We start from the raw sequence: 24,761 nt of genomic DNA, 5'->3' as shown, positions 1-24,761 counted from the left end.
TGATAATTTTATTTTGTATAATTTCCCCCTCTTGTCTGTATTTTTTTTCCTTTCACACTTCTCCCTTCAGTGTCTCTGAAAATTTATTTTTAGGATGCCTAAAAATTGCAAATATGGACCCTCCTTTTTTTTAATTTGTATTTTATTATGTTACACAACCAACTGGTTTGTGAAATGTATTATTCCTGATATCTTTAAACTATTGTGGGTGTTTTAATAAATTTTATATTTATTTTTTGCACTCAAATTCTGTGTGTTTTTTCCCTCTCCATCATCCAAGCTTAAGATTTCTTCTCACATTACATTTAAATGGTATTGCAGTAGTAATGCAAGTCATCAGGCTGAATTGCCATCTGCCTTATGCCGCTCATGCCCTGGGCCTCAGAGGACAGAATCCTGCCCTGGCCATGCTGACACTTACTCAACTGCGTGGTCCTCCTTCATGGACAGCAACGGGCACGTGGGATGCCTGTCCTTCACCCTTCCTGATACACAGAATAATGCGGCTGGACTGCTTGCTCAACTCATTTGGCTAGTTTCCTATTACGGAGGTCTAAAACAGCATTGGACACACTTAGTTTTCCTGGGCATGTTCACCGAGTCTTCATTGTGACACCCTGCAGTGCCCCCCCCCCACTCAGTGTTCAGTGCAGGGAAACCAGTTGAGGCAAGCATATGCACTGTATTTTAAGAAAATACCCAGGGGGTGCAAAAATCATGCCTCTCCACTCTGGCTTAGCACACTCTCTGAGCTGCTCCTCTGCTGCTCTGGCTGGCTGGCTGAGGAGTGCAGTCTCCTCTGGCCACCTTGGTGGAGGAGCATAAGGGACTGGGGGTGGGTGCTGATACAGCTCCTTGCCAAGGGCGCTAGAGAGCCTAAGTATGCCTGTGATGCAAAGTCCAATGTTTTCCTCTGTGTCACATACACACAAACTGCCTTCCTCTTTCTCAGTCAGGTGATAATCTCCCAGCAATCTCCCTCTGCCTTGGGCTTGGAGAGTGACTCTCTGGGCAGTGGCATAGCGTGGATTGCCAGTGCCCAGGCAAGCATTGCATCCCCAACCTGTGGTCCGTTAGCACTTCCTGAGTCCCTTCCACCAGTAGAAGAAGAAGAAGAAGAAGAGGAGGAAGAGGAAGAGGAGGAGGAGTTTGATTTGATATCCCGCCTTTCACTCCCTTTAAGGAGTCTCAAAGCGGCTAACATTCTCCTTTCCCTTCCTCCCCCACAACAAACACTCTGTGAGGTGAGTGAGGCTGAGAGACTTCAGAGAAGTGTGACTGGCCCAAGGTCACCCAGCAGCTGCATGTGGAGGAGCGGAGACGCGAACCCGGTACCCCAGATTACGAGACTACCGCTCTTAACCACTACACCACACTGGCTCAGTCCAGTATTGAACCCCTTCTTACCCCCAAGCATATGCACTGTATTTTAAGAAAATACTGATGTAATTAAAGTAAGATGCATTTAATGATAGTATACTTAAATGTATTTAAAATCGCTTGGTTTAAATTTGTGCAACTTTTTCAATAACAGTCTTGAAATCTACCTTGAAAGCTCTCTCCATGGACAGTATTGCTAGGTTACTCAGTCTTTCTTGGCTCATTGTAGATCTTTTGATTAAAGTTTTGCGATCCTCAACATGGGATGCACTTTTTTCACAGCTGCTGCCATGCACTTGAGTGGCATCTTCGCCACCTTGACGTCTTGTTTTGAAGTTGGTGCAGGGGGAAATCTTAGGAGGATGCAGGGACTGCACAAAGACACAAGAGGGTGCTGTGGCCTAACAAATGAGGATCAAGGAAGCCTTAAAAGCAAAGCTAACATTCTCCTGTTGCCTCGATGAGCCAGGATACCTGTTCCCTAAACGGAATAGGAAAATTTGGAGACTTCGCACATATATGGCCACAACCTACCTAATGCATGCAGAGTGCTGTGGGCTTGTGCTCTCAGGCCACAACAGCTCTCCCAGGATTTCATTCTGTACTTGCAAGAAATGGATCTTTTAGTGTTGCAGCAACCACAGTTCGTTTATTTCACAAAATGTATACGCTGGTTTATTTGTTTTTTTTTAATGGTTAAAGCAGTTTTGCTAAAAAGATACAAGAAAAATGATCAATAAGAAAGAATAATAACCATAATTTAAGACTTCAAAAAGTTTTAAACAACTGTAGACTGAAAACATTAAAACACGCACCAACTTTCCAAGCATCTGGGTAAAAAGGTAAAGGGACCCCTGACCACTGGGCCCAGTCGCGGACGACTCTGGGGTTGCGTCGCTCATCTCACTTTATTGGCCGAGGGAGCCGGCGTACAGCTTCCAGGTCATGTGGCCAGCATGACTAAGCCGCTTCTGGCGAACCAGAGCAGCACACGGAAACGCCGTTTACCTTCCCGCCAGAGTGGTACCTATTTATCTATTTGCACTGGTGTGCTTTCGAACTGCTAGGCTGGCAGGAGCAGGGACCGAGCAACGGGAGCTCACCCCGTCGTGGGGATTTGAACCGCCGACCTTCTGATTGGCAAGTCCTAGGCTCTGTGGTTTAACTCCCAGCGCCACAGCATCCCAAGCATCTGGGTAGGCTTGTCTAAACAAAAATGTTTTTTAGCAGGCTCTGGCAAGCACCCTGCGAAGGCATCTGCCTGATGTCAAGAGGCGGGGAGTTCCAAAGTGCAGGTGTTGCCGCCCTCCAAGGTGGAGGTCCCACGTGGCACCAGCGGCAGAGCCAGTGCCGCCGACTGAGTGTATGGAGTAGGACCGCCTGGAAGGTGGTGGCCTCTCCTTCGGCGGAGGGGAGAGAACTCTATGCTCTTGGGAGAGCCGGAAGAAGGGGCGGCATTGCGACTCTACACGTTTCCTAACTCTGTGCTCTTGAGAAGAGCCGAGAGGAGAAACCCGGCTGCACGGCGCACGCGCGAAACGTCATCTTCCAGCGCCTCCAAGACGCGCTCCCCTCTGACGCAAGGGCGCGATGGCTGCCGCCGTAGCTAGGATGGCCGCTTGTCGGGGGAAGGTCGGTGATCCGTGGGCGGAGAGCTGCGGCCTCCTTGGCGGCGCTCTTGGCCGGAGGCCCTGGAGCGGGGAGGCCCCGGGAAGCGCCGTCCAAGCCCGCTCCTCTGCCCCCGGCGCCCTCGGCTCTGGAGCAGCGCCGTCGCCCCAAGGACGAGGAGAGCGCCTCCTTTGTCTTCCCGCCCCCGGGCAATAAGGCGAGGCGCTCGGGGAGCCTGCTGCCTGACGCTGCGCATGGTTCCCCCCTTCCCCGCCCCCCGAGTTCCTGGTTTATTCTTGGTAGGGATCATAGCTGTCAACTTTCCCCCCTTTTTAAGGGAAATTCCCTTATTCCGAATAGGATCCCTCGCAAGAAAAGGGAAAAGGTGACAGCTATGATAGGGATCCCAGTGTGGAATAACTTGTGGGGGAGCGAGAGCCAGGCATTTTATTTTATTGCGTCTGCCATTGTGATTTAGGGGATTGTCAGTGGTGGAGCAGGCCCTTAGCATGCAGAAGGTCCCAGGTTTAGTCCCCAGCATTTCTAGGTAAGGTTGGGAAAGATTTGGGGCTGAAACGCTGGAGAACCACTGCCGGTCAGTGTGGGCAATACAGAGCCATGTGCAGTGTGACTCAGGTGGTGGCAGCTTACCATGTTCCCATAGGGACGTTTGCATCCTTTGCCATTATTATAGTTGGCTTTATTCTGATGATATCCCAACTAACACAAACTCTTTCCATTCCTCATCAGATCCATTTTCTTCTGCACAATATAGTGCGAACCTTTGCTTCACAGACGGAGGGAGAAATCAGGGTGGCACAAGTACTTAGAGAAAAGTTCCCTCAGGCTGCTGCTATCAAAGTAGTAGATATATCAGGTAATTAGCAAAGCCTCAGGCTCTGTCTGAGCAGTTGCCATTCTGCAGGCTTTCCTGTGATCTGAATCATTTCTGTAGATAAGATTTGGAGAAAGGCATTGCTTTGTGGTTAATTGTAATTTTGGGTTAAGATTAAGAGTTGGCATTGTGTGCCCCTTAGTCTACCTTGTGGGTTTACATTAGCCTAATGAGAAATACTGTTTTTCTCATTTTGCTCTTGGATGTCTTTAATAAAGGTACTGTATATTGAAAAATGCAGTGACAGTACTCTTAGAGAATCAACATGTAGAGAGAAATGAAAAGGCTAGATGAATTTCCCCCCAAATCTTGTAAATTCTAAGTCCAACTAACAGGCAGTAGGTTGCCTTAGGTTTCCCATGTTGTTGTTGTTGTTGTTCTTTGGTGATCACTCGCAGCCAAATAAGATTGTTTTCCATGAATATGGTCTTAACAGTGTGTCCGTAAGTGACTGTGGAGGCCAATTCTGGAGCTGCAAATCTTTCCACAGTGAGGACACAGGTTTCTGGGCAGGAGTTGATCACGGTGAGGATTTGCCAAACGTGCCTTCCTCTTAGCTCATGCAGAATACAATGCAGTCATGAACATTTCATTTCATTATTTAATACTTTATACCATGTCTTGGCTGCCAAAGTACAGCATAGAACACAAAATAAAAATCACCTCCGCAAAATTATAATCAATAATGAAATTGAATGAATCCTAAAACTAAAAAATAAAGTTAAATGTTAGAATGAAATAAATTTTATAAGCCAGGTTTGGGCCATCTATTAAAACAGGAAGAGCAAAGTGGCCCAGATATGCTCCTTGCTGAAGTATATTCCAAAGTTCAGGCAACACCACAGAGAAGGGTTGACTTTGTGTTCCCACAAATCGCACTAGTGTGAAATCTGGGGCACAGAGCATTGCTTCCCTTGAGAGTGGGGTAGAACATATGGGAGGATCCTGAAAGTATAGAGGACCTGCACTATGAAGGTAGTTGCCAGGATATTGAATTGGGCCCTGGAGCATATTAGACCAGAATAAAAGTGATATTTCACTGTGACATTCCATAGCTCCCAAACATGGCGAGCAGCACCTTCTGTTATCACTAGCTGAGAAACTTAACAGGAAAGTAGCACCAAAGAGAACCCCACTGTGTTCTGAAGAGCTGGAGAGCCAGCATGGTGTAGTGGTTAGGAGTGGTGAACTTATAATCTGGTGAACCAGGTTCGCTTCCCCGCTCCTCCACATGCAGCTGCTGGGTGACCTTGGGCCAGTCACACGTCTCTGAAGTCTCTCAGCCTCACTCACCTCACAGTGTTTGTTGTGGGAGAGGAAGGGAAAGGAGAATGTTAGCCGCTTTGAGACTCCTTAAAGGGAGTGAAAGGCGGGATATCAAGTCCAAACTCTTCTTCTTCTTCTTCGTCTTTGTCTTCGTCTTCTTCTTTTTCTTCTGAAGGAAGTGTAACCTTGTGCATAATGCCAAAACCGACAAGCCTCCCAACCTAGGCTCTGCCACCATCATGATCTTTGTCATTGAATAAACAACTTGTTTGCCCTCAACCATCCATCATCATAGGCTTATAGAACTGTAAAGTTGGAAGGGATCCCAAGGATCATCTAGTTCAACCCCTGCAATGTAGCAATCTCCACTAGATCATACATGACAGAAAGGCACAAATGATATATTGTAGAGTTAGTTATTATAAATTGTCATGTGGTTTCTGTTACCATGTAGATTTCTTTCCCTGGTTGATCGTGTGACACCCCCCTCCAAAAGCCTCTATTTAAAAGTGATATCAAGTTAAAAGAGCATAGGGAATTGTTAAAATAAAATAGCTGAAAATATGGTAAAATCAAATCCATTTTGTCAAGGTGGCTGTGGAGCAATGTATGAAATCCATATAGAGTCTGAAGAGTTTAAGGAAAAGAGAATGGTACAGCAACACCAAATGGTCAATCAGGTAAGCAGGTTAACATATTCTGGGTTGTCTATCTCTGTGTGGGAATTTATATTACATTTTCAGTTTCATGGATGGTTTGGATCTTGAGTTTTTGAGTTTCAAGCATTTTGCAGGATAATCTGCTCTTTTCTGTTCAAGCTTCCCCAGACTGTTCCCTATTCCATTTTCTTTGAATTAACTTAATTGTTCAAGTCTTTGACCTTAGTTGGGATGAGCTAATACAAGCAGTAGAATAAATTTTTGTATGGCCAGATGTTTAGAGCATGCTTATAAGTTGTTTTGGGTTGCCTTGGACAAGATAAACTGACCAACAGTTACAATAAATAATAAAAACAACAACAGAGATGGAATACTCTGAAGGTCGGTAACAATTCACCTGCTGCTCAGTGCATTGCAGTAAACAGCATCCATACCTGGACACAAATAGCTTCATTTTTTACCTAGTTGGGTTTTAAAATTCCACAAGCAGATGGCCAGAAGCACCTTTCCCCACTTTGAAAGCAAAATACATTGGATCAAATAGAAGCTGCTACTTTGAATTCTGTCTGTGCTTGAGGGGGTGTCTTGAACCATGCTTGGGTGTTGCCTTCTGGTCTTTGAGGTTGTTTCACCCCACTTTTTGTGTAGCTGCTTGCAATGCTTTCTTCCTCCAGGCTTTAAGTGATGAAATTAAAGCAATGCATGGACTACGGATATTTACTTCTGTTCCCAAGCATGGAAGCTAGGAGTGGCTGACAACGTGCAAGATTTTCATATTCCAGAAACTGGTGAGGCTCTGAGAGAATGCTGCTTAGCACATGATACAGCCAGATGCCTTTATTTCCACCCTCCCATGCTTCTCCATCTCCCTCTGATCTACAAACTACAAATAAAATCACTGTGCTGATGTGCTGTAAAATAAGGGTACCTAAGGCTCGTTTCAAAAGCAGTATTTATTTCAGATGCAGAGGTCAGCTCTCTTAATTGCATTGATTAACCTCTTTTCCCCAAGAAGACTCTTGTCAGAGTATCATGTGAGTCTCTTTTGCCAACAGCTGTAGAGAAAGAATGAAGAATATTGTAGACAGGAAGAAGTACTCCTTGATATCCACCCCTCTTTATGCAAAAGTATGCCAAAGTTCAAGGGAAAATTATAGATGAAATGTGCTGCACTTGTTTCTGGGGTTTGTGGCAATTGAGGAGCTGAAAAGGAATTTCAGAACAACAACTTTAGAGAGATTACTGAAAGAAGAATGCAGATGCCTTGTATACAGAATGCCTTCCTTGTAATAAGGTTGCTTTAAACCAGCTGTTACAAACAGCACAGTTTTCCAGGGTTAAATGATCCTAGCAACATTGTTTTATTAGCTGTGATGAGCAGGGCTGCCTGTCGTGACCTTTCTAGGAATGTTACTGCAGTTAGTTTCTTGACATGTTAAATGAGGTGTGATCTTTGGTGAAGAGTCATTTGCCATTTTAGCATGAGCAGCAGTGTTGAATTCTGAATATCTGAAATAAAAATGCTACTTAAGTTTTCTTCCAGTCTAACTGCAAAGCGCTCTGTACTCTAATAGTATTGTATAGTGGGCTGCACTGGAATACAAAAGGAACTTGTTGGACTGCAACTACAATTGGCCATATATCACACTGTGGTCTCTGGGAACCGCCAGTACCATTGTGATGCAGCCCACTGTAATATTGGTATAGAATCCTTTGCATGCCCTGCAGCAAAGTTGAAAGGGCAACAGCATCACTTCAGGCCACAGAGAATGCAGCAACACTATTAGATAAACCTCAGCAACCATGGCAACGTTGCTGGCATCCACCAATTACACTGCAGTATTAGGATGTCTTCGCATTAACCTTGCGTGCCAGGAACCAAGCCATGCATAGTGACAGGGTACCCCTGTAATGCCATGCAGCTCATCACACAGATGAGACTCAAACTGGCAGATACTACAGCACTTTCACAATTGTTTGAACCGCTGTGGTTTCCTCAACACAAGGCAAGTTTTTTTTAGTTACCACTTTAATAGGCTATCTTCCTGTGTGTTTAGTTCTCTGTAAATCTCACTGGAATCAAGAACTGAAGGGAAGATATATGCATGTTTTCATTACATAAACAGTCCAGCACTCACTGCAGCCGGGGATTGAATCCCCTTTTTCCACATACAGAGCTTGCCAACAACTGCCTGTGTTGAAAGGGAAGCAGAATGAGGTGCAGAGGAGAAGGAAGATGGAAGCCCCTAAGAGCTGCTATTGATTGTGGTCACTTGCCATTCATACTCAACAGTTCTGAGTACGTAGCCTGGCAGAACACAGTATGGAATGTGAGCATTGGATACCACCTGCTAAGTGGTTAATGTTACAAAATGGCTGTGGAACATGATGGAGCAGATCATACATCTGGGCCTAAACACACTTTTGTCTGTCTTTTAGTCATGTTAATAGAGAGAATCATATCAACTTATTGTCTGTTGGCACTATAAAACACCCACTGTGATCCTAAAACATAGCTTGTGCTACAACCTTTATCACAGAAATGAGAGTGTTTCTTCAAATAAAACATAACCTCACTGTATCACTGAAGTCTTGTTTTGGAGCTGTTTCACCAGAGTTCTAGTCAATTATTAATTCATTTTCTTGACTGCTTTCCACAAGAGTCTTAAAGCAACTTACAAACACTATAAAAATAAGAGTATTTAAAATTGGCAATTAACACACTAAAATCCACTAATATAATCCCCTAATATTTAATAAACAAATGAAACAATGGATAAACTTGGTCACCATAAAAGAATGCCTGCAGGAGCCGTAATGACCTTAACATTCAAATGCTTGGGAGAAGAGAAACGTCTTCATTTTGCACCAGAAAGATGTTAATGTCCCTGTTCACTTGCACAACAGAAACTATGGATGGACTTGGGGGATTGGCCTGCAAACAGACTGGCTTCACATTGTAATGAGAACTGAAAATATTGGTGTAAAACCAGTCTCCACAAGGATGAGAGTGGAGCCGTCCTTGCTTCGTGGTACAAGCAGGAAGAAAGCAAGATGAGCTTACCTGCCTCTTATTATTTCTCCTCCTCCTCCTCAGCACATTACAAACGTTTGAGGCTAGCTTGAAACTTGCAGGGGTCTTCCTGGCAGAGGAGATTGTCCTGCTGTTACCCCCCACCTCTGGGAGTGGCCCTCTGGCAAAAAACGAGTATGTAAAATACCAGGTGTTAGACCTGCTTTTCACAATTACTGGGCAGTATTTGACTCACTACTAGAGATGTATGTTTTTGTGGCAAGAATAAGGCAATGAGTGGTTGTGTTGTGGGGGTGGAGAGTATTGAGAAATACAAAGCACATATCTTTCTAATCACACCTTACCACACTTTGCTGATTAAGAGCATGGTAATTTGTTTTGCAAACAGGCATGTTCAGCAAATATATTAATTTCTGCATGGCATAGAGCACCCTTCCCCAAATTTGTGCCCTCAGGCTGGTTGGGCCTGATTGAAGTTGTAGTCCAAACCATCTGAAGATCACCAGGTTAGGGAAGGCTTGCATAGAAGTCCATGCTAAAGAAAGTAGAACCCAGCACAAATTTCTCACATCTCCGTCGCTGACCTTATTTAACACCAGCTACTGTGTGGGAAAAGCCACTGGGAATTGTGTTACATATTATAGTGGGCTCTGCCAAGCCTTCCAGAGATTTTTTTCTCCCTGCTTGCCTGGGAGACTAAAAGCAGCAGGAGAGCTTCCATCAAGCAAGGTCCTCTGAGGCTAAGCATCCATATGCACACTGAGTACAGTTGCCTAGCAGGCTTTGATAAAATCAAAGAATTGTAGAGTTGGAAGGGATTCCAACCCCTGCAAAGCAGGAGTCTTATCTAAAGCATCCATGATGGTTGGCTGTCCAATCTCTGCTTCAAACCTCCAAGGAAGGAGAGTCCACCACCTTCTAAGGAAGTGCATTCCTGATGTTTAGTTGGAATTTCCTTTCTTGTAACTTGAAGCCATTGGTTTGAGTCCTACCCTCCAGAGCAGGAGAAAACAAGCTTGCTCCATCTTCCATGTGACAGCCGTTGAGATATTTGAAGATGGCTATTATATCTCTTCTCAGTCTCTCTTCCAGGCTAAACATACTCAGCTCCTTCAACCATTCCTCATAAGGCTTGGAGTTGTTATAAAATTTAGAGTGCGCACACATAGCAGACACACACTTCACAGAAAACCAATCCTTCGCCCTTCAAAATATAGGAAATATTTTCGGAGAAAATTACACAGTAGTTTAGCACACAGAACAATCCCCAAAAGCCATCCTGACTCTTGACTAAATATTTCCTCTGCAGAAGAGAAACCTTTCTCAATAGTTCTTTCACTTTCAAATCCTGTCTTAAGGGCATATTTTGTGTATGAATAGCGTGGGCCTGGCACCTGGATGAGAACCAAACTATTTACCATCTCAAAAGAATGGCCAGACTGCCCAGGTAAAGCTATCAGTAAAACCTTATCAGATATCCTGGCAGAAAGGAGAAGCCACACAATCAAATTTCTGTTGTAGACTGCCTCTTTCTGTGATTTATATTTGATGCTTTTAGTGCATAGTCTTTGGCTAATGGGTTGGCCAACGTCTATAAAGGGGCTTGCACTCCTTTGTTCTGGGTCTCTCGCCTCCCTGCAAGGAGGTGGGGAACCCTGTTGCAATAGAAAAATAAAATCTGCCTTGCTTTCACTAGATCCTTCCTCCATCCATCCTTATGGGACTCAAGAGTCCCTTGGGGAATTGGGCAGCAAAAGCCAACCCCTCCCATTTTTCTACAACAGTTTCCAGACCCTTGATTATATTGGTTGCTCTCCTCTGCACATGTTCCGGCTTGTCAACATCCTTACTAAATTGTGCTGCCCAGAATTGGACACAGTACTTGCTAGCAAGGTTATGCTTAAAATTCTATAAGGCAGGCTTAAGCAGTACGTGGACCGAGAACTCCCAGAAGCGCAAGCTGGATTTCGAATGGGCAGAGGAACCAGAGACCAAATTGCAAATATGCGCTGGATTATGGAGAAAGCTAGAGAGTTCCAGAAAAACATCTACTTCTGCTTCATTGACTACGCAAAAGCATTTGACTGTGTCGACCACAGCAAACTGGCAAGTTCTTAAAGAAATGGGAGTGCCTGATCACGTCATCTGTCTCCTGACAAATCTCTATGTGGGACAAGAAGCTACAGTTAGAACAGGATATGGAATAACTGATTGGTTCAAAATTGGGAAAGGAGTATGACAAGGCTGTATATTGTCTTCTTGCTTATTTAACTTACGGTATATTTAATTCATCATGCGAAAGGCTGAACTGGATGAATCCCAAACTGGAATTAAGATTGCCAGAAGAAATATCAGCAACCTCAGATATGCAGATGACACAACCTTGATGGCAGGAAGTGAGGAGGAATTAACCTTTTAATGAGGGTGAAAGAGAGCACAAAATATGAATCATAGAATCATAGAGTTGGAAGAGACCACAAGGGCCATCAAGTCCAACCCCCTGCCAAGCAGGAAACACCATCAGAGCACTCCTGACATACGGTTGTCAAGCCTCTGCTTAAAGACCTCCAAAGAAGGAGACTCCACCACACTCCTTGGCAGCAAATTCCACTGTCGAACAGCTCTTACTGTCAGGAAGTTCTTCCTAATGTTTAGGTGGAATCTTCTTTCTTGTAGTTTGGATCCATTGCTCCGTGTCCGCTTCTCTGGAGCAGCAGAAAACAACCTTTCTCCCTCCTCTATGTGACATCCTTTTATATATTTGAACATGGCTATCATATCACCCCTTAACCGCCTCTTCTCCAGGCTAAACATGCCCAGCTCCCTTAGCCGTTCCTCATAAGGCATCGTTTCCAGGCCTTTGACCATTTTGGTTGCCCTCCTCTGGACACGTTCCAGTTTGTCAGTGTCCTTCTTGAACTGTGGTGCCCAGAACTGGACACAGTACTCCAGGTGAGGTCTGACCAGAGCAGAATACAGTGTCACTATTACTTCCCTTGATCTAGATGCTATACTCCTATTGATGCAGCCCAGAATTGCATTGGCTTTTTTAGCTGCTGCGTCACACTGTTGGCTCATGTCAAGTTTGTGGTCAACCAAGACTCCTAGATCCTTTTCACATGTACTGCTCTCAAGCCAGGTGTCACCCATCTTGTATTTGTGCCTCTCATTTTTTTTGCCCAAGTGCAATACTTTACATTTCTCCCTGTTAAAGTTCATCTTGTTTGTTTTCGCCCAGTTCTCTAATCTGTCAAGGTCGTTTTGAAGTGTGATCCTGTCCTCTTGGGTGTTAGCCACCCCTCCCAGTTTGGTGTCATCTGCAAATTTGATCAGGATGCCCTTGAGTCCATCATCCAAGTCGTTGATAAAGATGCTGAATAAGACCGGGCCCAAGACAGAACCCTGTGGCACCCCACTAGTCACTCTTCTGAAGCTCAACATCAAAAAAACTAAAATCATGGCCACCGGTCCCATCACCTCCTGGCAAATAGAAGGGGAAGAAATGGAGGTAGTGAGAGATTTTACTTTCTAGGGCTCCGTGATCACTGCAGATGGTGACAGCAGTCACAAAATTAAAAGACACCTGCTTCTTGGGAGAAAAGCAATGACCAACCTAGACAGCATCTTAAACAGCAGAAACATCACCTTGCCAACAAAGGTCCGTCTAGTTCAAGCTCTGGTTTTCCCAGAAGTGATGTATGGAAGTGAGAGCTGGACCATCAAGAAGGCTGATCGCCTAAGAATCGATGCTTTTGAATTATGGTGCTGGAGGAGACTCTTGAGAGTCCCATGGACTGCAAGAAGATCAAACCGATCCATTCTGAAGGAAATCAGCCCTGAGTGCTCACTGGAAGGACAGAGCCTGAAGCTGAGGCTCCAAGACTTTGGCCATTTCATGAGAAGAGAAGACTCCCTGGAAAAGACCCTGATGTTGGGAAAGATGGAGGGCCCAAGGAGAAGGGGACGATGGAGGACGAGATGGTGGGACAGTGTTCTCGAAGCTGCCAGCATGAGGGAGGCAGTGGAAGACAGGAGTGCCTGGCGTGCTCTGGTCCAGGGGGTCACAAAGAGTCGGACACGACTCATCGACTCAACCACAAATGCCTTTCCTTGACCTGGACCCTCGACTTCTGTTGAGGCAGCTTAGAATACCGGTAGCATTAGCTATTTTTGTACCGAGAACTAAACACACAGGAAGATACGCTACTAAAGCCGTGATAAAAACTCGTCCCGTCTCTTGGACCCCGCAGTAGGAACTCCCCCCTTTCGGAGCAAAAGAAAAGAGAAGGCGGCGCCGCCCGCGGGGCTTCCTGCCTGCACAAGCCACGGCCACGCCCCTTCCCTCAGATTGCTTTATTTCAGGACCTGTAAACGCGCTCTTCTTTCCTGCGTCGACCAATCAGGACGTTCGATGGCCCTTTCAGCCCGTCCCCCGTCCCTCCTTCCCGGTTGCATCAGCCTTTCCCCCGGCCGCTTACAGTAGAAGCCACGGAGCGCTCCTCGGAAGCCCCCCCGCCCCGCGTTGACGTCATTCCCGGCCCTCGCCCAATCGGGGCAGCCGCGACTCTCCCCTCGCCGGATCGCGTCATTCCCCTTTGCAGCCAATGGCGGCGAGGCCGGCTTGGGAAACGGGGCGGGGCGGAGCCTTTATAAGGCCTTGCTCCGGCGCCGGCGCCCGCTTCCTCGCCCCGCGCTCTTCGCCCGCCTTGCCCAGCCCTGTCGCCATGGCAACCGCCTCCGCGCTCCCGCTCTTCCGGATCCTGGCCCGAGCCGCCTCGGCCGGCCCCGCCGCCCCTTGCTGCTGCCCGCGCCTGCCCGGCCCGCGGGGGACTCGCCGGCTGCACCTCACGGCGCCCAGGTAGGCGGGGAGGGAGGGGTCGCGTGTGGGGCGGTGGAGCCTCCCTGGCCGAGCGCAGTCTACCCGAGGAGGAGCAGGAGGGTGATAATGGCCAGGGGCTACTTCGAGGCTTCCCCCTCTCCCCCCCCCCGCCCCGCGTGTCCCCGTCTTCGCCCGGCCGCCGCCTTGGGAGAGGAAAGGGGGCAGGAGGGGCTGGCGGCGACCCCCCCCCCGCGCCCCCCTCCCCTCCCCGCCCCATCTCTGCCTCGCCGCTTCCCTCGGGGAGCCCCTCCCGGGCGGGCGGGCGGGCGTCGTGGCGCCACTCCCCCTGGCGGCGGCGCGGAGGGCGGCAGGCTGATGAAATCGCCCCGGCCGCTTGCATGGCTCGGCCCCGAGCTGCTGCCGCCGCCGCCGCGGAGTTTGGCGCCGCCAGCCCGGGGTTGCCTGCGTGCCTCTGGAAGGGAAGCTGATGGGGCGGGTCAGGGGAATGCTTTATCATCAGTCTTATGGGCATCGGAGGCGCAAAGAGGTGGAGGTGCAGTGTGTTGTGTAATGGTTAGTGTTGGGCCAGCAGCCCCCTCGGAGAGCCGAGTTCACTGTCTCTCAGCCCATCCTACCTCGCAGGGTTGTTGTGGGAGATTATAGGAGGAGGGGGAGAACCACATGCGCTGCCTTGAGCGCTTTGGAGAAAAAAGGTGGGCTATTAAATAAATACATAAATAGTCGTTGCTTGAAAAGGAGTACTGAATCCTGTCCCTAGAAACCTCCTGAAGTGGAGGGTGCGGGTCCCAAGACTTTCAAGGGCAAAGTGTGGAGCCGTAATTGGGAAAGGGGCACCTGTCACCTTTCTCTCTCCCTGGTGCTCTTATCGCTTGAGGAAGCGTGGTCTGCTTGCATGCAAGATAATATTCTGCAGAGCGCAGTTGCACTTTCCTCACTTCATGAAAAACAGCTTTGAGAACTTGGTTGGTGTTGGGAAAACAAGTTTCCCAGGCACTTTTTGAGATTCTGGAAGTTTGAAGAGTGTGCAAAAGGAATGTGAGAGAAAGATGATCTCTTTCCACAGCAGATTTGCCCTGTGGGTATCAGTGTACCTGATTCACCAAGACCCATTGCATGCTAGCCAAAACCCCAGCATGGTTGGCTCACAGTAGCAGCAAGGGGGTTTCCTGCCTCACTGCAGCAAGAAATGGAACTTTCTTCCGAGGCTGCACCAAAATATCCTCCATTCTTTGCACAGAGATAGTAGCTTGAGTAAAACGCTTTTGCCTGAATATATTTAAATGTTGTTCTTCCAAATGGGCTCTGTGAAGTCATTCTACTGATACTGCAGTGGCAATTGCGTGTAGAATTGGGTATTTTCTATTTTTTAGAGCAAGAGAAGGCCTGATCTTGTTCTGGAGCTCATCCTTCTTACTCTTCACAGTGCCTATGAAGGCAGTTATGTAATGCCTTTGTGGCAGTTGTTCGTGTGAAGTTTTTAGCTCCCTTGCATTCTTGCTCCATTTTGCCAACTGTTGGCTGTTGAGCGCATGCATTTGGCTGCCCCCCACCATGTCCCTGTCCTTTTATTAGGCTCCTGCCTCCCATGAGATCTGTGAACCTTTAAGTGTTGGGTCATATAGCCTGGGAATAAGTGTAAGCTGCTCTGTGGGAAAGTAATGAATTTCCAACAAGACACTCCTAAGCTTTTTGGGGATCAAATGCTTTAAAAACTCTCTGCTTGCAGGAATGAAGCAGTTGTCATTTCTGGGAGGAAGCTGGCACGGCAGATCAGGCAAGAAGCCCGCCATGAAGTGGAGCAGTGGGTTGCAGATGGAAACAAAAGGCCCCATCTCAGTGTGGTTCTAGTTGGTGAAAACCCTGCCAGCCACTCCTATGTCCTGAACAAAACCAAGGCTGCGGCTGATGTAGGTATGTCTTTCCTGGCCAGCGTCTTCTGCAGTATTAGTCATTGCACTGTTGCTGGCAGAAAAAAAGGTCTCAGATGAGTGTCAGTCTCCACAATTCAGCTTGGTTTGTCTCTCCTCCTGACCATCTCCTGGAGCCTCTCTCAGCTGCTGCTTCCTCACCTGCCCTTCGTTTTGAGCAGGGCAAGCTCGCCTTACCTCAGGAATACTGGCTGCAAGTGGTTCCCAGGGTTTATGGCAGACTGCAGCAGGGTTTGGCCAAAACTGTCTCTCCCCCTCCACAGTCCACTTAATTTTGGTTTCTCTGGCTTCTGCCATCTCACCCCTAATGCTGCTGCTCTAATAATCCTGCTTCACTTCTGTGTCAGTAATTGTTTCAAAGCTTGAGGTGGGAAATTGAAGTAGGACTTGGAAAAGTTTCAAGCTGAAAAGTGCAGCACGTGTTGCCTCTTTAGCACTTCCTGCTACTATGGTGGTATTAGTAGCAACAGCAGAGATCTAAGCGCTTTAAAACAATATTTTGGGTTGCTGAGCTTTGTCAGAACTCTGTCTAGGCAGCAGTTGCTTTTGGGGCTTCACTCCAGATGTGACTTTTGAGTGGAAAATGTAAAAGGAGAGAGACCCCAGGGCTTGGCAACCACTTGAGGTTTTCATTTCACTGGTCAGATTGCAGTTACTGGATCTTCACTGCCTCATCCACTCTTGCTGTAGTTTGACATGAGGACAGTGGGCCTCATGTATCCTAAAGAATGTACACAACATTTTTGCACTGTTAAGCAACTCTGGTATTCATGGCTTCATTTAGCTGGCTCTAGCAGTTCCCTTGCATAGTTTGCAAGCCTGCTAAGTGTTTTGGGATGGGAGGTGCTAACCAGGGGCAAAAGGCATAGGCTCACTGTCTGTCTAGATGTAGGATCATATATAAAGACACTTGGGCTTCACCAGCTCGTGGACAATGTCACAATTAAAAGCCCTTCCCCATAGACCAGGACACTGTTCACTAGAAAAGCCAAAATGGGGTGTTGCTCACTGCATCTATTATTTCTTTTGCTTCTTCAGAATACTTTTCTAACAAACATTTCAAAATTGATTGTATTCTGCGTTTCCATCTGGATCTATTCCGTATCTTAATTTTGTGTGTGCTGCTGTTTGCCTATTGTGTTCCTTCTCTCCTTTATTTTCCTCCATAATGACTTTTTAAAAAATTGTAAATGGCTTTGGACCAGGATTCTATCTGATTTCTCCCCTCCTGCCCCCCAAATAAAGCAGAATAAAGTTTACACCGGAGCCATACCTTGACTTATACTCATGAAGTATGGTTTACCAACTTCAATCGTCTTTTGACCCTCTTTCATCACTTTTGGTACTTGTAGGAATCAGCAGCGAAACAATCCTGAAGCCAGCCTCCATCACTGAAGAGGAGTTGCTTGATTTAATCAGCAAGCTAAACAATGACAGAAATGTAGATGGCCTCCTGGTTCAGCTCCCTTTGCCTGGTGAGTGCGGTGCTTTAGGAGAAGCTCTTCATCCAGCATCCCTAGACACATACCTATAAGTGTCAGCTTCTGATTTCCCCCTCTGTTCATCCTGTTCCTGGGATTACATGCATCTGACTCCTTGCACTAAAATCTCTCTCTTCCCGCCCCCCCCCGCTTTCCCTCCAGAGCATATCGATGAGAGGAAGGTCTGCAATGCTGTGAACCCAGAGAAAGATGTGGATGGCTTCCATGTGGTGAATGTGGGCCGGATGTGCCTTGACCAGTACTCCATGCTGCCAGCGACACCTTGGGGCGTGTGGGAAATCATCAAGAGAACGGGTAGGTGTTGGTGTGCAAATACCGCTGACCTTGAGTCGCTTGAAAGAAGGCAGAGCCTGACTTGGGTGTCCTGTGTTGCAGGGATTCCGACCCTCGGCAAGAATGTGGTTGTGGCTGGACGGTCAAAGAACGTGGGGATGCCCATTGCCATGCTGCTTCATACGGATGGGCGGCACGAGCGCCCTGGAGGTGAGGGTCTGGGGGGCCTTCAAATGCGAGCTGCTTTTCCCAGGGGTTCTTTTCCTCTTGGTCCACTTTCCCGGTGAGACGGAGGCTTTTCTGATTTTTGCAGGAGGCAGCAAGTCATGTTTGCTGCGAGTTCTTGTCACTGTGGCCCCAGACTGATAGGTCCACTCTGATACTGCCTCTTGCTTGCCTGGATAGAAAAGGACGGGGGGTGTTGCAGGGGTGGGGGCTGCATGTGCAAAACTGGCTTTTACAGTACAAAGTTAAGAGCCACACTTGTCGCTCCACCCACTGCCTGCATGTTGCCCATATAACCCTTGCGTTATATGGAAGGTGTGCCTGCCCCACATTTTCCCTTCAGCTGAAGCCTTTAACTCCGAATCGTTAAACTGTTGTTGTTTTTTAATGCGCTTTTTCTTGAGGCGCTGGGAGGTCTTGCTGGACCTCTTAGTGGGAGTATACAAAGTAATCAAACCCAAACTGTTTCATGAGGCGGGTGCGAGGAGTGCAGACTCTGTGGGTGGTAGGAGCACGTGGCGAATTGCCAGAGGAGATGCAGCCCCATGCCCCCTCCCTAGCTGCTGCTTGCCCTTCCAAAGGCCATTGGAGGCTTCTGCCAGGAGGCCCAGTGTGTCCTGTTCTCACTGTAACTTCTCTTTTCAGGGGATGCCACAGTAACCATCTCTCACCGCTACACTCCAAAGGAACAGCTGAAGCAGCACACGATTCTTGCTGACATTGTGGTTGCAGCTGCAGGTAAGATTCTGGGTGGCTTCTTTAAGAAAAACAGCCTGAAAGCAGAAGCCCTTGAAGAACACGGCTGCCATTCCTGTAGTGGCCATGCTAAGAATAACTAGGAAGGCTTCTGCTAGGAGTCTGAATGCCAACTCTTCTGCCTGTGGAATTTCACATGCTGCTTCAAGCAGATGGCTGTTGGCTTGCAGTGGCTGCCCTATGTTACGATGGATGGCAGGCACCCTTTGTCAAGCTCTCGGGCTTTGTCCTGTGGACGTCTGCCTGTGGCCGCATTAAATGAAGATCTGTATCTGCCTTAGATGTTACATGCAGAAATGAAAGTGAATGAATTAAAATGTTAACCCCTGAAATGTTGCATTGCAGGCATCCCTAATCTGATTACAGCTGATATGATCAAAGAGGGAGCTGCGGTTATTGACGTTGGCATAAACCGAGTCCGGGACCCTGTTACTGCAAAACCAAAACTTGTTGGAGATGTGGATTTTGAAGGTAAGCAGGGGGCTTTGTATTTGGACCCCCAGTCCTCACAGTCACTGATCTTGCCTTGCCTTAGGCCACCTGAGGCCATGCAGCTGTTTTGGTGTACGCCTCCCATCCATCTTGTTCTGACTGGGGCTGATGGGAATTGTAGTTCAAAACATATTGAGAGCGCCGGGTTGGGGAAGGCTGGGTTAGGCAGATAGGCTCCTGCTGTCTCAGCTATCCTTGGGAGGGTTGCAGTTTTGAACGAGCTGCATAGCTTCTCCTATAAGGCAGTGGGCTAGCTTGATGCAGAATATATCCGGTTACTTGATATCTTACATAAAAAAAGATTGTAATTCTTCCTTGTAACTTCATCCTGCAACTTCTGTGTTGGATGGAGCAGCTGGTGGGCTTCGAATTTTGAATCTGGTGCGTGCTCCTGGCAGCACGGAGTGGACTCTTGCGTGTGACCTTGTTTCAGCGAGTAATGGCAGGAGTTCAAATTTCTGAAAGCTTTAGCACATGCAGCTCTTGATACTGTAAATATCAGCTCAGCTAACGTATTAGGACAGTTTGCCCGACAGAGAAACACCTAGATCTGGCCAGTTTTTTTGTAATGTAAGGATGGGTAGCTGCCCAGAACTCCTGCTGAATGTGCACCACTGTGTGGTTTGGGGCTTCTGGCAAAAGGCCTGACTCCCTTTCCACTGTTGCCCTCGCAGGACTTTCCCTACCAATTACTCCGGCTGATAATATGGAAATACTCTTAACTATGGAAGGCACCTAGAATGGAGAATATGAGGGGCGCAGGCAGTGGACTTTGAAGGACACTGTAGCTCATTAGGGTGGTTTTCTTGGTAAAGGTTAATAAGGATTCTGAACCTCTTATAGGACAAGGATACAAATTATGGGTATGTTATCTCACAATGCTAAGTTTTAGATATTTTGTTTTTGTTTTATTTGGCAACTAGCATGGAGACAAAAGCTCAGAGGTCTCTGAATCTGGGAGAGGTCTAGGGTGGCTTTCCAGTGGTCAGGGGAAGTGGCAGTAGTGCTGTCAGCAGCACCTGTGGCTCTTACTTTGCCCTGCTTGGTCCCTTTGCCCCAACATTCACACTGTTGTGTCACCACAGCCTTTCCCAGCAGAGATTTCAGGATTAGCTTCTTTGGGGCAGCCTCCCTCTGCACCCCCCATCTTCTGTGATGGCTCTCTGCCTGCGGAATACTCTCCCCATGGAGACTTGCCTGATGCCTTTGTTACGTATCTTATATGCCGGGCGAAAACATTCCTCTTCTCCCAGGCCTTTGGCTAATTAAACAAATTGAGCAATCTATGGCCTTTTAAACTGTGGGGGGGATTGCTTTTGTTTGTTACTATGGTACACATTTTTATGTTTTTATATTGTAAACTGCCTTTTCATCCTTGGGTGAAGGGCAGTATAGAAATACAGCCACAATTTTGTCCTTGAATCGCCTCTGTCCTGCTTGCAGCCTCCTCCTAGGGCTTTTGACACTTGTTTTCCTTCTGTGCTCCATCATCATCTTTCCTCTTTTTCTCCAGGTGTGAAGCAGAAAGCCAGCTACATCACTCCAGTCCCTGGTGGGGTTGGGCCCATGACAGTTGCCATGCTCATGAAGAACACCATCATTGCTGCAAAAAAATTGTGGCGGCCTCAAGAGCTGGAAGCCCTAAGTGCCTAATGCTGGACTTCCGAGGGGCAAGCGGCAGCAGCAGCAGCATTCCAAATCTCTTCCCAAACACAGCCTAAGGGACAATGCAATATTTATTTATTGGCTGAAAGGGCATCAGAGAGTCTCGCTCTGGAGTATTTATTTTAAAGCAATTTTTTTCCAAGGCAAAAGGGTCCAACATGATACATGATTCCGATCATTTAAGCGTCTGCATTTATGTGCAGGAAACAAGCTTGAGGTTAGAATAGAGGGGAGTGATTGTGCTATCTCTCAAACCCGGTAGGAAGCTGTAACTGAGGGCCAAGTGTGTGTGTTCATTGTACAAAATGTGTCTTAGTGTGTACATGGTGCAATTTCAATTCACCAACCTCTGCTGAACCCAGGAGATACTGTGTTATCTGCTAGGATTATACCACAGCTATTCTGGAGTCAGATGTTGCTATTTTCTACAAAGCCTTATTTGTATGACCTTTCAAAGCTCTTGTAACAAAACTTCTCAGTTCCTAAACATTTTTTCGAAGATGGAATGGACTCAAAAGCTAGACAGTATTTTGAGATATAGTGTTGTGTTAGCCTGCAAAAACTTGGGTGAAGTTCGCTGTGCCTGTTCAAGCTTGCTTGCTATTTACATGGGCTGTTACTGGAGCTTGGAGGTTGCATCTGAATAAAAGCGATTCACATAGCACATTCAAACGCTTGCATTCCAATGTGTGCACTGACAAGGGGGATTGTGCAGTAGCCGAAGAAGAATAGTAACTCGGTGGTAAAGCGTATGTGTTGTGTGCCAAAGGTCCCAAGTAGTATCCCTGGCATTTGTGTCCCCAGGTTTTTTTGAATACTAAATCTCTGTGTGACCCATGTGGTTTTTTTGCAGTCTGGTAAGAGTCCCATTTTTTGTGACACTTGACATTTCCGATATGTGACTACATCTGATAACACACTATTTCTCTCTCTCTGCAACCTGGTGCCTTCTAGATATGTGGTCAACAGTGCCCATCAACCCCAGCATCATCCAGCTATGCTGGCCATGAGTCATGGGAATTGTAGTCTAAAGCATCTACAGGGGCACCATGGTGTGGAATCCTGACTTACAACACCCAAGTCATTTTAGATGGTATAAATCTGAGAATCCTTAGCAAAATACTGAATTGGCTCTTGAAGATGAACATGATTTTCATGAGCAGAACACAAATGGAAGAGGTTCAAAAATTTATTAGACTATAAATGTTACTATAGTAGCAATGTAATAGCTCTGGGGCTGAAAATCTTTTGCTTTTGAAATTGTGTGTGTGTGTGTGTTTGTAGTGGCACTGAGCCCTGCAGTGCTAAGTAGCTGATGGTGGGAGTAATAGATTTCACAAGCACAGGTGCATGAAACACTTGGCTTCCACAAACAGCCTTTTGATTTACAAATCCTGCTAAAACTTTATAACAGTATTGTTAAAGCAGCCTCTACTAAGCAGTACACAGTAGTGGTACAAAATAAGTGAGGAAAATATACAAGGCTATGTTCAAGTTCAAGTTGTTCTTGCAGCCTTCACTGGCTTGGCACCTTCCAATGGTTTAGGAATCCAAATCCTACGAACCTCCACTAGAATGGACACGCTACAAAGGACTGATGGGGCACAAGTTTCAGGGAGGCTAGGCTAATTCTATTTAGAAGTTGTTGCCCAGGCATAATACGCTGTTTTGTTGAATTTTGTCCAACAGTTAATGGGTACTTGATTGACATAATATGATAAATAGGATGCTAAATTCAAGTTTTTCTTTTGTTTTGACTTCAATATTTACAAAGTTACAAGGAAATCAGCATTAATTTCACACAGGTTCAAACCAGGTGCAATATTTAGCAAGCCAGAATATTCTGTACACAAGAGTCCTGTTTTAGAAGTAAAGTATCCTTTCCAAAGAAAATATCAAGTCTTTGAAACTGCACAATAGGGAAGAAATGGTAACTGAAAAAAATCTGATTCCAAGAAGTTTTTTTTCTGACAAGTAGAAAGAATGATCTTTAAGCCAGTTAAGGCCAACAGCAATCAGCAAACTATCAGATAGCTTGACAGCCAGGTGACAAACCACACACTCACATTTCTGTTGTAGACCGTCTTTTTCTGTGACACGTGTGCGATGCTGTTTGGGTGGTCCTTGGCTAAGGGACAATTTCTAAAGCCTTTAAAAGTTCTTGTGCTCCTTTGATCTGGGTCCTCACCTCCTACCAAGCAGAGTGGGGGGGGGGGACTTCTGTTGCAACAGAATAATAAAGATCTGCCTTGCTTTCACTGGATCCTGCCTCAGCTCATTCTTCTCTTGGCCAATAATAGCTCAGTTTGTTAGAGCAATAGTGCAGATAATGCAAAGATTGCAGGTTCAGTCCCTGTATGGAGCAGCTGCATATTCCTACATTGCAGGGGGGTGGTCCATTCCAACTCTATGATAACAAACTTGGGGGACTTGAGTCCCTTAAAAGGGGTGTTAGGCTGTTAAAGCCCACCCTCCAATTTCTTGGGGACAGTGGTATTGGCACACACCGAGGGAGGTATCTCATGGCACTATGGTTGGCCAGGGATGCCATGCTGGGAACCCCCAGCTCTTAACAGAAAACACTCATTCACTAAGGGCTTACCCACATTTCCTCGTGTTCAGATGGCGAAGGTGACCGTTCTCTTGGAACCAGGTTGGGGCCTTCATGGTAAATGCACAAACAACCAGCATTTCTCATGAAGGAATTCCACGGGAGGTTGTCTCCTTGGGCAAATTGTTGAGAGTCATCAGAAGTCCAAATCTGCTTTGCTGCAACTGGATTCTGTTGCTCCTCCACCTTCGTCAACAAGTATGTGCAGCATTCAGATAAATGATACGTCATTTGAAGATGGCAGTAATCCAGCTCCTCCTGCCTCTGCAATACTATGGTTGATAGTGAGAGAGAGGCTTATTCTACAGGAGTGGAAGGTTTTATACGCTTAGCTACAAAGTGAATAAAAAAGCTACTGGCTCCACTGAGAGATGTCCTACTGAAATCCATGAGCCTTCAGAGGAAAAGACCAGCAGATCCAATTGCAAGGAACTGCTGCAGACCACAGGGAAGAGCTGACTGAAGACATCCAAGTCCAAAAATGATACTGTTCCTCCATCCAAGGAGCTCAAGTTCTAAGTTCCTTTGTTCCCACAGACTTTTAAAGTCCTATTTCCATGTTGCTTGGATGGATCTTAAGCTGGAGATCTAGGGTCATCATGGCACGTGACCAAGCAGGATGGAATGTCACAAACTGTCTAATTTTCTGATGCTAAATGTGTGTATATATATATATATATCTATACATACAAAGGACCCCCCATTCCTGGGACTATAGAGTGGTCTCGCTGCCCATGTCCCGGGGGTGCTTCTCTGTGTCAGTGTCTTCATAATCTGACTCCATCTCTATCTTCACCTGGGGCACAGCACAGATGGGATTTCGAGAGTAATTAAATGCAGGAGAAGACGGGCAGGAAATCTTCAGGTGAAGTGTAATACTGGAAGGAAAGCAGAAAAAAGGAGGTTAGTTGGTCAGACCATTGCAGCCAAGGAATTCTATTCTACTCAGGCCTTCTTGTCCCTCTGCCTGTCAGCTCATCATGCGGCACATCTGAACAAATTCCCTTTCCACCCCTCTCTTGTGGACCCTGAAGGCTCACGAAGCAGCTGCAACCTGGTGCCCTCTTGGCTCCCTGGCCCACAGCTCCAATGCTTTCTCATCTTGCCACTTCCTCCTGGGCTGACCATGGTGGTGGTGGTGGTGGCAGAGTTGGGTCCAGCCCTGCTTTTTGGCTTGGCCAAAGCTGCCCTTTGTTTCACTGGGTGCTGCTCCTCAGCCCATTGCTTGCTTTGCTCCACTTCCTCCGGCCATCCTGTGCCTTGGCCAGTCTCTCTGCATCTCTCTCTGACTTGTTGCACAGGCTCTCTCCTCACTCTGAGGACAGCAGGCTTCCTTCCAGTTGCCTCACTGTCATTGTCCTTTTCCTCATTCCTTCTCCTTCACTTAACATTCCTCATACCCCCATTGGCTTGACCTCAGCTGCCTTGCCAATTATTTAACTTATTTACTTATTTATAGCCCACCTTTTCCTCCAAGGAGCTCAAGGTGGTATACATGGTTCTTCTCCCCCGTTTTCATTTAATCCCCACAACAACTCTGAGGGAGGTTAGGCCGAGAGGCAGGGACTGGCCCAAGGTCACAAGCAGGGAGCTTAATGGGCAAGTGGCAATTTGAACCCTGATCTCC

General features: G+C 46.8%; 3 protein-coding genes across 8 annotated transcripts in view; 2 read left to right on the top strand and 1 right to left on the bottom strand.

The window, feature by feature from the left end:
- Positions 1-2,884: 2,884 nt before the first annotated feature.
- Positions 2,885-15,500, top strand: BOLA3 (bolA family member 3). 3 transcript variants are annotated; one of them, XM_083629779.1, is made up of 5 exons: positions 2,885-3,012; positions 3,739-3,865; positions 5,741-5,829; positions 6,483-6,596; positions 7,984-8,389. In XM_083629779.1, exons 1-4 carry the CDS (start codon positions 2,971-2,973, stop codon positions 6,552-6,554), a joined length of 330 nt encoding a protein of 109 aa, XP_083485905.1. In that variant the 5' UTR covers positions 2,885-2,970; the 3' UTR covers positions 6,555-6,596; positions 7,984-8,389. The 3 variants fall into 3 exon arrangements, with proteins under 3 accessions (XP_083485905.1, XP_083485904.1, XP_083485906.1); XM_083629778.1 differs by having other exon boundaries at positions 6,864-8,389; XM_083629780.1 differs by lacking the exon at positions 7,984-8,389 and adding an exon at positions 15,409-15,500 and having other exon boundaries at positions 2,895-3,012.
- On the top strand, positions 13,432-21,189 carry MTHFD2 (methylenetetrahydrofolate dehydrogenase (NADP+ dependent) 2, methenyltetrahydrofolate cyclohydrolase). Of its 2 annotated transcripts, none has more exons than XM_083629562.1 (8): positions 13,432-13,700; positions 15,409-15,593; positions 16,963-17,085; positions 17,254-17,406; positions 17,488-17,595; positions 18,256-18,348; positions 18,712-18,837; positions 20,372-21,189. In XM_083629562.1, exons 1-8 carry the CDS (start codon positions 13,447-13,449, stop codon positions 20,509-20,511), a joined length of 1,182 nt encoding a protein of 393 aa, XP_083485688.1. In that variant the 5' UTR covers positions 13,432-13,446; the 3' UTR covers positions 20,512-21,189. The 2 variants fall into 2 exon arrangements, with proteins under 2 accessions (XP_083485688.1, XP_083485689.1); XM_083629563.1 differs by lacking the exon at positions 13,432-13,700 and adding an exon at positions 14,328-14,374.
- Positions 21,101-24,761, bottom strand: part of SLC4A5 (solute carrier family 4 member 5) — a 78,799-nt gene continuing 75,138 nt past the window's right edge. For all 3 annotated transcript variants that reach the window (XM_083629308.1, XM_083629310.1, XM_083629309.1), the window contains one exon: positions 21,101-24,012. In XM_083629308.1, coding sequence (XP_083485434.1) covers positions 23,847-24,012 — 166 coding nt within the window. In that variant the 3' untranslated portion in view covers positions 21,101-23,846. The remainder of the gene's footprint in view (positions 24,013-24,761) is intronic.

This window comes from Podarcis filfolensis (assembly GCF_964270895.1).
Source record: "Podarcis filfolensis genome assembly, chromosome: 8".
Taxonomy (NCBI): Eukaryota; Metazoa; Chordata; class Lepidosauria; order Squamata; family Lacertidae; genus Podarcis; species Podarcis filfolensis.
Note: the sequence above shows the minus strand (reverse complement) of the source record. Positions and strands in the feature narration are given on the sequence as shown.

Coding starts and splice junctions, on each gene's coding strand:
- BOLA3 (XM_083629780.1), top strand. CDS start 2,971: ATGGCTGCCGCCGTAGCTAGGATGGCCGCTTGTCGGGGGAAG. Junction 3,013..3,738: donor TGGCCGCTTGTCGGGGGAAG/GTCGGTGATCCG, acceptor ATTCCTCATCAG/ATCCATTTTCTTCTGCACAA. Junction 3,866..5,740: donor CAAAGTAGTAGATATATCAG/GTAATTAGCAAA, acceptor CATTTTGTCAAG/GTGGCTGTGGAGCAATGTAT.
- MTHFD2 (XM_083629562.1), top strand. CDS start 13,447: ATGGCGGCGAGGCCGGCTTGGGAAACGGGGCGGGGCGGAGCCTTTATA. Junction 17,596..18,255: donor GCGGCACGAGCGCCCTGGAG/GTGAGGGTCTGG, acceptor TTCTCTTTTCAG/GGGATGCCACAGTAACCATC. Junction 18,838..20,371: donor TGGAGATGTGGATTTTGAAG/GTAAGCAGGGGG, acceptor CTTTTTCTCCAG/GTGTGAAGCAGAAAGCCAGC.